The sequence below is a fragment of the Centroberyx affinis genome, unplaced genomic scaffold (assembly GCF_046629955.1).
Source record: "Centroberyx affinis isolate AG114_WGS23_722 - 3 ecotype Tasmania unplaced genomic scaffold, CSIRO-AGI_Caff_v1 ptg000159l_1, whole genome shotgun sequence".
Lineage (NCBI taxonomy): Eukaryota > Metazoa > Chordata > Actinopteri > Beryciformes > Berycidae > Centroberyx > Centroberyx affinis.
Window position 1 is genome coordinate 89,040 of NW_027278856.1, and position 9,692 is coordinate 98,731.

At 43.0% G+C, this 9,692-nt stretch overlaps 1 protein-coding gene across 1 annotated transcript in view; it reads left to right on the forward strand.

Annotated features, from left to right (window-relative positions):
* The window catches only part of nbeaa (neurobeachin a), a 96,417-nt gene extending 87,198 nt beyond the window's left edge, over positions 1 to 9,219 (forward strand). The window contains 16 exon segments of the mRNA XM_071533111.1: positions 571 to 673; positions 845 to 960; positions 1,982 to 2,094; positions 2,451 to 2,591; positions 2,719 to 2,838; positions 3,330 to 3,482; positions 3,611 to 3,775; positions 4,262 to 4,351; positions 5,436 to 5,628; positions 6,543 to 6,614; positions 7,079 to 7,234; positions 7,412 to 7,582; positions 7,935 to 8,036; positions 8,357 to 8,553; positions 8,752 to 8,903; positions 9,129 to 9,219. Coding sequence (XP_071389212.1) covers positions 571 to 673; positions 845 to 960; positions 1,982 to 2,094; positions 2,451 to 2,591; positions 2,719 to 2,838; positions 3,330 to 3,482; positions 3,611 to 3,775; positions 4,262 to 4,351; positions 5,436 to 5,628; positions 6,543 to 6,614; positions 7,079 to 7,234; positions 7,412 to 7,582; positions 7,935 to 8,036; positions 8,357 to 8,553; positions 8,752 to 8,903; positions 9,129 to 9,219 — 2,135 coding nt within the window.
* The last annotated feature ends 473 nt before the right edge of the window (positions 9,220 to 9,692 follow it).

Sequence of the window (9,692 nt, forward strand, 5' to 3'; positions counted from 1 at the left end):
TTATTTAATGGCTAATAATCTTTTGATTATTTGCCATCAATATGTAAGCCTATAGATGGACGAGGACCATCTGGGTTCTTGTGGGGTACGACTAACTCGCACTCAGTCGCTCTCTGTACCTGTTAGCATCACAGAGTTGTTCATTATTACTATTTTACTGTCAGCAGAAGAGAAAAAGTTGACATGGCAGGCTAACAAAAATACAAAAACTACAAACAGTGTAGACTAGACCTCCAGCATTTTTCCTGCCTTTTTCCCCACTCTGCTTTGCCTCTTTGTGTATATCTGGTCTCTCTCTTCCTTTGCCTTTCCTTTCATTCAACTCTTTTAACTCTTTTAAGTATAATTTCACCCATTCTTTCCTTCTGCAATGGACTATTGAGGTTCTGTGTAGTTCAGTGGGTAGAGGACTAACACTGCCAGGGTTGGAGGTTTGAATCCCACCCATACTAAAAATGTCATGTGCTCATGATATAAAATGTTTTGGATAAAAGAATCCACCAAATGGTAAATGTTATAATAGCAGTCATGGTGACTGATTGACTATATGTTGTATCTTCCTCTCCCCAGCGTCTGTGATGTTTAACTTCCCCGACCAGGCCACAGTGAAGAGGGTGGTGTACAGTCTCCCACGGGTGGGGGTCGGAACGAGCTATGGCCTGCCACAGGCCAGGTGGGTACAGGGAATAACAGTGTAGTGATTCATGGTTGAACATGTTTTATGTGCAATAAATAGATCAGTCAACCAGTACTGTGTTGTATATTTGAGTTGCAATTGTATTTTTGCCAAGTTTGATAGAAAGAATGTCTTTTATAATAATGTGTGTGTGTGTGTGCTTCCCAGGCGGATTTCCTTGGCCACCCCTCGTCAGCTGTTCAAGTCCTCCAACATGACTCAGCGCTGGCAGAGGAGAGAGATCTCCAACTTTGAGTACCTCATGTTCCTCAACACTATTGCAGGTAAGGGGAACTCCCTCTGATCTCACACAAAGCCCCCGGTGTAAAGTATGGAGTATTGTTGTTATCATTTTATATCAGCAGTGTGAACTGTAAATACATATGCATACATGTACACACAAAAAATACACAAATGAATACAAACAGCATGACAATGTACATGATAATGTACTATAATGTATATGTAAAGGAATTCAAACAGTCCATAGGAACATAATATAAGTAACTAACTAAATAATTTGCTTAATTGCTTGATTTATTTACATTTCCAGTAATTCCTTGTAGGGCAAAAGCATTTCCATAGAAAACCAGACCAGATGTTGTAATATATTTTGACATATTTCATATATATTAGAAGAATGAGTTTCAAATACACATCCAGGCAAATGGTAATGCTTTCTATCAGCTGTGGACACCGGACAATCTGAGCACACAAGCTAAGCCAGTGAAAACTTGTTTAAACACCTTTGCATATGTTTGCATGTAGATGTTTGTCAACAGCTTGTGCACTTCTCTCTGTCTCTGCCTGATTGTCTGTTATCACAGTAACATACAAGCTCAGTTGGCATCATGCCAAGTCCCAGCTGGCATTTTATTCATTCTCATATCGACAAGTTCATGTCACTGATAAAACATTTGAGCATTCGCCTGTTTGTTTAGGCATGGAGGTTTCGATGCCTGAAATTGTAGCCATAGTGAATAACAAATTTCTGCAGTTTGCATGAACATGTTCTGGAGTGTATTACCCTGGTTGATATGGCAATACATTACTGAAGCAATTGTATCACAGCTGTTTTAATTCCAAAGAAAGTTGCATAAGTAAACATACTATATATACAGTACTGATAACAAAAACAAAACAAAAGAAACAGACGAACACAGAGACAGATGTTGCCATATTATGCCACCATCTTGAACAGTGTGACCGAATTATAATAGAATAACATGGTATCAATAGTACCCATCCATTATATCCATCCACCTTCTCACCTTTCCCTCTCCTCTCCCTCCTTTGCCCATCCAGGGAGGACCTATAATGATTTGAACCAGTACCCCGTCTTCCCATGGGTCCTGACCAACTACGACTCTGAGGAGCTGGATCTCACTCTACCTGGCAATTTCAGAGACCTCTCCAAGGTTGGAGCACACACACACATACTCACTCAGCACACCTTTTCACCTTTTCCAATGAATCTAATTTGCGCTGCTAAGCAGATGGCATAATCCAAAGCAACTGTACTATACAGAGCAGGCAAGTACCACTGATATACAAAGGCTTAGTAGGAATCACTCCTCTTTGTTGCATTTATACCAAGTAGAGTAAGAGGGACAAAACACAACCACATTATTTATTTTGTTAGCTAGTTAGCTCTATTGTCTTACCATTGAAGAATAATGTGTGATATGCTCTGTAGTGAGATGTAGAAAATAACATGTATGGCCTTTCTTTGAATCATCAAATAAGTCAATTATTTCTTTGTGGTTTCCTCTAGCCAATCGGAGCGCTGAATCCCAAGCGGGCGGCGTTTTATGCAGAACACTACGAGACGTGGGAGGAGGACGGCACACCTCCACACCATTACACAACTCTGTACTCTACTGCTCATACAACACTGACGTGGATGCTCAGGATAGTGAGTACCAAGTACACACACACACACACACACACATATACACACACAACCTTTAACAGCTTTTTGAACACGCACCAGAGAGACAAGGTATGTTTTGAGATTAATTTGTCCTGTCTCGTCCCTGTAGGAGCCCTTTACCACATTTTTCCTCAACGGCAATGAGGCCAAGTTCGACCACCCAGAGAGAGCTTTCTCTGGCATCGGCCGCTCATGGAGGAACTGCCAGCGGGACACGGCTGACGTCAAGGTACGTGTCTGCGATGGGCTGAAGGAATGAGACATTAAAGTGACTTGATATTAAAAGATTATTGTAAAACCATAAAATCAGCCTGAAATCTTAGGGGAGCATGGAAGGCAGACAAGATATAGCTACCAAAATACATTTCTTGCAGAAGATGTGTGGGCTAGCTGGAAGCAGCAGTGTGCTTTCTTCAGCTGGAAAGGTTAGAAAGTGTAACTTTTTGACCACCAGATGCTAACAGTCACTTCCACTAATGTCTGTGGGGAAAAAAACAGAATTAAAGCTAAATATCACGAACATTTAAAGGCTGGAATGGAGTCTCTATCTAAAAGTATGTAGGAGTAGCTGGAGTCTAACATTTTGGAGAGAATAATAATAATATAGAAATGGTGGAAATAGAATGGGGTTATTGCTGTATAGATAATAAAACAATAATACATGAAATCAAATATGAGCAATAATAATCAAATATGAAACTGTGGGTTGCTGTCCAACAGGAGCTGATCCCAGAGTTCTACTACCTGCCGGAGATGTTTGTGAATAGTAATGAGTATGAGCTGGGGGTGCGGGATGACGGGGTGCCCGTCTGCGATGTGGAGCTTCCCGCATGGGCCAAGAAACCTGAGGACTTTGTCCGCATCAACCGCATGGTGAGGGGCGCACACAGTCCTCGCTAAAATATAATGAGCTGAAGCATAGCTCAGAGGAAGACGGTTGCCTTTGCTTCTAGGTTTTATAATTCTTTGTGTTTTTTTCTCTCCCCTGTTTCTCTGTCTAGGCGTTGGAGAGTGAGTTTGTGTCGTGCCAGCTTCACCAGTGGATTGATCTAATATTTGGCTACAAGCAGCGAGGGCCTGAAGCCGTCCGAGCTCTCAATGTGTTCAACTTCTTGTCCTACGAGGGAGCCGTCACCCTAGACAATCTAGATGCTGTACAACGGGAGGTCTGTTTCTATGACAACACATACCTCTTGTCTTATTAAGAAACTGATTACTACAGTGGTAGCCGTTGTAAAAATCACCCTTCATGAATTTATTCTGCAGCTGTGCCGCATTAATAGTTCTTGTAGGTTATGCAGTAGAATCAAATTAGTATGGTGCAACACAAAACTCTTGTTACCAGACAATCCCTTCTAACTTCTGATGGCTTAGAAGAACAAGCTAGATTTTTCCAATTATTTCTTCTTTGGGATGGAGCCAAAATGCAGCAGTAGTTCAGCAAACATGCAGTAAAAAGTGGAACTTAAACAATGGCTACAGCTGTATGTCATTACCAAAAGCAACACCTGAATTAGTTGTGAACATAGTGGAATTATGATAATATGTTCAGAGTAAAATGGAAAATTAGGACTTTTCTTAGCAATCTGTCTCTCCCCCATAACCCCCGTTCCTCTCTTCCTCTCTGTCTCTGTCTCTCTCTCTGTCTCTAGGCGATGGAGGCCCAGATTCAGGCCTGTGGTCAGATTCCCTCCCAGCTGCTGATTGAGCCACACCCCCCTCGCTCCTCTGCCATGCACCTGGTGAGACGAAAACCTCAGCAAAACTTAAGCTGATTTTGCTTTTATGTTAAGTTCCATAACAATATCCTATGTATTTGCTCACAAAAATATAGCTTGTTCACCTAACACATGAACAAACATAACGTCCACTGTATGAGCATCCCAAGCCTCAACTAAATGCTGGACTAGAACAACACAAAAGGGAAAGTCCACACATTTGTTTCATGTTCCTGAAGTGAATCTCAGTATGGGAACATGAGTGTTTGGATGTTTCTCCTTTTCATAGACATCTGTAGATATTGAGGTAGATGAATTTCTCAAGGTCACAGTATATATTTTACTTTATTAACTTAGGGAGGGATTACAAAAAAATAAACATAGACACAATAACGATGCAGTAGAACATCCAAATTCATTCATCCAAATCTGTGACCAAATTCCCAAACAGGCATAATGAAAGAAAGAAATGTTTTCTTGTAATTGTTTCCAAATGTTGGCATTACTTTGCATTACTTTATGCAATGACAACCATTTCAACAGCCAATTAGACTGTATGGAGTATTTAGAATGTATATACATGCATATTTCGCCTTTTTAATACTTTTCAGTCCCGTGTTTCAGTGCATTTCACCAAAACATTTCACTAGTTTGAACAACCTCGATTTCCAAGGCGTGTGGATCAGCGAGATTCTGTTGTAGACAATTCAGATTTTTTAAAGCAAGTTCTGCCTTGGTTTTAGCCTCTCTGTCCTCCCCGCCCCACAGCAGCAATCCTCAGTGTCTCCACATCAGACCTCCATGTCGACCTAAACCTCTCAGTCCTGAACCCCTGCCAACCAGCACCTCCCTCCTCCTCTCCTAGGCCTACAGCCACCCTCAGTGTGTGTACCTGCTTTGACCCTGTTCTCCCACTAATATACCTTTTCCCTGACCTCCCTCTGTCCCGCTTCCCTCTCTGTCCCATCTGTTCTTTGTCTCTCCCTGTACCTTTCCTTCCTACGCTCCATCTCCCTGTTCCCCTCCCTCTCCTCTGGCCTCCCCCCCTCCCTCTCTTTCTCTCTCTCTCTCTCTCTCTCTCTCGCTCGCTCTCTTTCTGTCTCACCAGTGTTTCCTTCCCCAGAGCCCTCTGATGTTTAAGGATCAGATGCAGCAGGATGTCATCATGGTGCTCAAGTTCCCTTCCAACTCCCCCGTCACACACGTGGCAGCCAACACACTCCCGCACCTCAGCATACCAGCAGCCGTTACTGTCACTTGTAGCCGGCTGTTTGCCGTCAACCGCTGGCACAACACAGTCGGTGAGTGTGTGTGTGTGTGTGTGTGTTAAGGGGCTGCGGGATCATGGGTTTGCTACTGGGTGCTGTTGGTATTAGTTGTTTTCTGTGTAGCTGCAAGTGTCATGTCATGTCTCTACTGCCATTTGGCTATGATGGTTGAATTGTATGAATTATAAATGAGTGTTCTGATTTATTTTACACCATTGCTTCCACAAAATTCACGAAAACATGGGATGGTGTCACAAAAATACAGTTTCAAGAAATAAGTCAGGACTTGATCTCGGTTATACCATATTTGTATGTGACGGCACCATGGTACATGGTATGCAGGACATTATGTCATCATGTCATCACGTCTATAATATTATTTTGAACACAATAACTAAAACAATACATGATAGAAACGTCATACTTACACAGCAGATACCCCTCTATAGTTAGAGTTATAGATTTTGCAGCACCTTGCGGCATAAATTTGCATATTAATGAGGAAAAACTGATTTTCTTTAAACTACTATAACTCCTCATGCTCTTAATGCTTTAAGATACAGAGTTCATATTAATATACCACCCATGTGTTATGTCAAGACATGTATGTTGACATAATGCATTAATTGCATTCATGAATGACCTCATGAGCATAACTGATTATATTTGATATATCATGGTGGGATATTAAGGAACTCTACTATTATGGATGACCTCATCAGGCTAACATGTTTCAGTATAAGCAGAGCATTATTATTTTTATTATATATATATTATATTGTAGCAGATCACCAAAAAAGAGGTTATGCAACGAGATGCACGTGTCATACATCCTTCACTGTTTTATATTGTGCTGTGTTTGTGTTCTTGTCTGTGTGCCTGTGTGTGTGTGTGTGTGTGTGTGAATCTGTGACTCTGTCTCTAATATTTGACCTGTAAACCCTCAGGTCTCCGTGGAGCTCCAGGATATTCCCTAGAACAGGCTCATCATCTGCCCATAGAGATGGACCCTCTCATAGGTCAGTGCACATAAAATCGGGTCTCCACAGCTGTTTTCATTACTTTTACATTTTAGGCATTTGGCTAACGCTCTTATCCGGATTGACTGACAATATGGTTAACCGTAGAATAAGCTTAAATTCCTGTATCGCCAACATTACAAGCAGCCAGTAATAATATTTAGGACACCTCATTATCTGCACCCAGATAATGAGGGCAGCCAGGTCACCGGTGGGACTGAAAGTGATGTATTACATAATACACTTGGGATTTATGTGTATCACTCAGTCACAGGCTGTAAAACCTGGAGGATGACTGCAGTGTAGCTGACTTGAACCTTGCTCTGTGACACTGAGCTCAGTGACGAATGATCAGAGAAGATTAGAGTTAATTAGATATCTTGTTAACAACATTGCGTTTGTATGTATTTATTAGCTTACTAACATCTCTATGTTTTCATCTGTGTTCTCTGTGTCTCATCTAGCAAACAACTCAGGCGTGAACAAGCGTCAGATCACTGACCTGGTGGACCAGAGCATCCAGATCAACACACACTGTTTTGTGGTTACCGCCGACAACCGCTACATCCTGGTCTGTGGCTTCTGGGACAAGAGCTTCCGCGTCTACTCCACTGAAACTGGTAGATTTTACATCATCTATGAGACATGTTGAGCATACATGTTTACTCTTAGCCATCAAGTGATTTTTATCCTTAATGTTATGAAATCATGGCCTTCCAAGGTATGAAGTAAGACAGTTAAAGGAATACTGTGACTAAGCCCTCGTCCTCTTCTCCTGCACTCCTTCCCCCCTACAGGAAAGCTGACCCAGATAGTTTTTGGCCACTGGGACGTGGTGACGTGTCTGGCCAGGTCAGAGTCCTACATCGGAGGAGACTGCTACATCGTGTCTGGCTCTAGAGACGCCACTCTATTACTGTGGTACTGGAGCGGGAGACACCACATTATAGGGGACAACCCCAACAACAGTGAGTCCCAAAAGCGTGGAAGCAATGTGTGTGTGTGTGTGTGTGTGTGTGTGTGTGTGTGTGTGTTTGTGTTTGTGTAGAATTGCTGTACACTGATCACTGTGTGAATCAGCTCAAAATAGTATGGAGATTGCCTATGGAGATTGAAGGCTTGCTGCTGTTTCCTATTTAACACACCAGTTTAGAAAATACATTTTACAGCGCTAGTGTTTTCTGTGGACTAATGTTGCCTGAATGATTGCCACGGGGTGCAAACGGTTATGAGGTTTGAGATAGTCTGGCCCTGAGGAAAAAGAAGGTTGGCAACCGCTGTTTTATAGTGATGTGCCTGTAATTGTGTTCTCTCCTCCAGGTGACTATCCTGCTCCTAGAGCCGTACTGACGGGCCACGACCACGAGGTGGTGTGTGTGTCTGTCTGTGCAGAGCTGGGACTGGTCATCAGTGGAGCTAAAGGTTAGTGTGTCTTCACATGGCTGTCTGCCTGGGACAGTTGGAAAGTTTACTGTCTAGTTTAGTTTAATTGCACAGTAATTAAACATAGAAATGACATGATCAAATACTAAACATTCTAAAAAAAGCCACTGAATAGAAAAAAACTGACAAAAAATTGAATGTGCAATTACATCATAAAGGATGCAGTGAAAGTACCTCTATCTCAGACAAGTGTTTGGAAACATCTGTCATTACTGAACCCAGTTGGTTTTTTTATCATGGTTGCACTACTACAGCTGTATGCCTAAAAATCTTCTTGTTTTCATCTTGCTCCTCCTCAGAGGGTCCATGCCTGGTCCACACCATCACAGGGGACCTGCTGAGGGCCCTGGAGGGGCCCGAGCTGTGCCAGCGGCCCCGCCTCATCTCCGTCTCCAGCGAGGGCCACTGCATCATCTGCTATGAGAGGGGCCGCTTCTGCAACTTCAGCATAAACGGGAAACTGCTGGCCCAGATGGAGGTCAACGACTCCACACGGGTAGGGCTGCCTGTGTAAATAAATGCACATGTTATCGTGTTTGTGTATATGGGCATGCACGCTGTACGCACAGGTGTACTGACATGCTGTCAAACAACACAGCAATGTGCATCCTGTTGTCCATATACACACTGGAGTCCTTGAGCATCTGTTTACCTCTCTCTCTCTATTTATCTGTCTATCTCTCTCTCTCTCCAGGCAATCCTGTTGAGTAGCGATGGCCAGAACCTGGTGACAGGAGGAGATAATGGGGTTGTGGAGGTGTGGCAGGCGTGTGATTTCAAACAGCTTTACATCTATCCAGGCTGTGATGCCGGCATCCGCGCCATGGACCTCTCACATGACCAGAGGTAAAACAGACTGGGTGTCATTCTGACAGAATGACAGATGATATAGAGATAGAGATAAACATAGAGATAGAATGATGTATTGAGATTTGTTTCACACCCCACAACAGTAAAGAAAATAGTGAATTTCATGTGTCTTATAGATTTCTCACAGGTTTTCAGATGTGATGTAATGCAGAGTCTCTGTTCTGATGCAGTCTGTTGTTGCGTTGTGTGTTCTGCCCTCAGGACTCTGATCACTGGCATGGCGTCCGGCAGCATCGTGGCGTTCAACATCGACTTCAACCGCTGGCACTACGAACACCAGAACAGGTACTGAGGCGGACAGAGTGAGGGAGAGGAGGAAAAGAGGATGGAGAGAGGAGAGAAGAGCAAGAGGCAGAGGAGGAGATGCATTCTGCTGTGTGTCTGGAAAGCGGGGGAAACTACAGGTACAACGAGGAAGAAAAACGAAGTGAGGAACAACGGATTGGTTGAGAAAACCTTAGGCACTTCCCTGGTGAAGTTCACATGATCTGAGGAGGCAGTGCATCCCAGCGCTGGTGGAAATACTTCCTCTGTGCATACGTGTAAGTACACACACGTGTGTAACCACAGACACATAACACCCCGAAGATACACACCAAAACCTGCTAATAAAAACACACAGACTGGAGAATGGGAAAAAAAAGAACAAGTCAAGTAGACGTTGTGTGGGTTGACCAGACCCGTACCACACACAGGACTGGTGCAGTTACTGTTACTGTTACTGGTACGCTTAACGCTTCACAGACAAAGAACTGAAGTTTTATT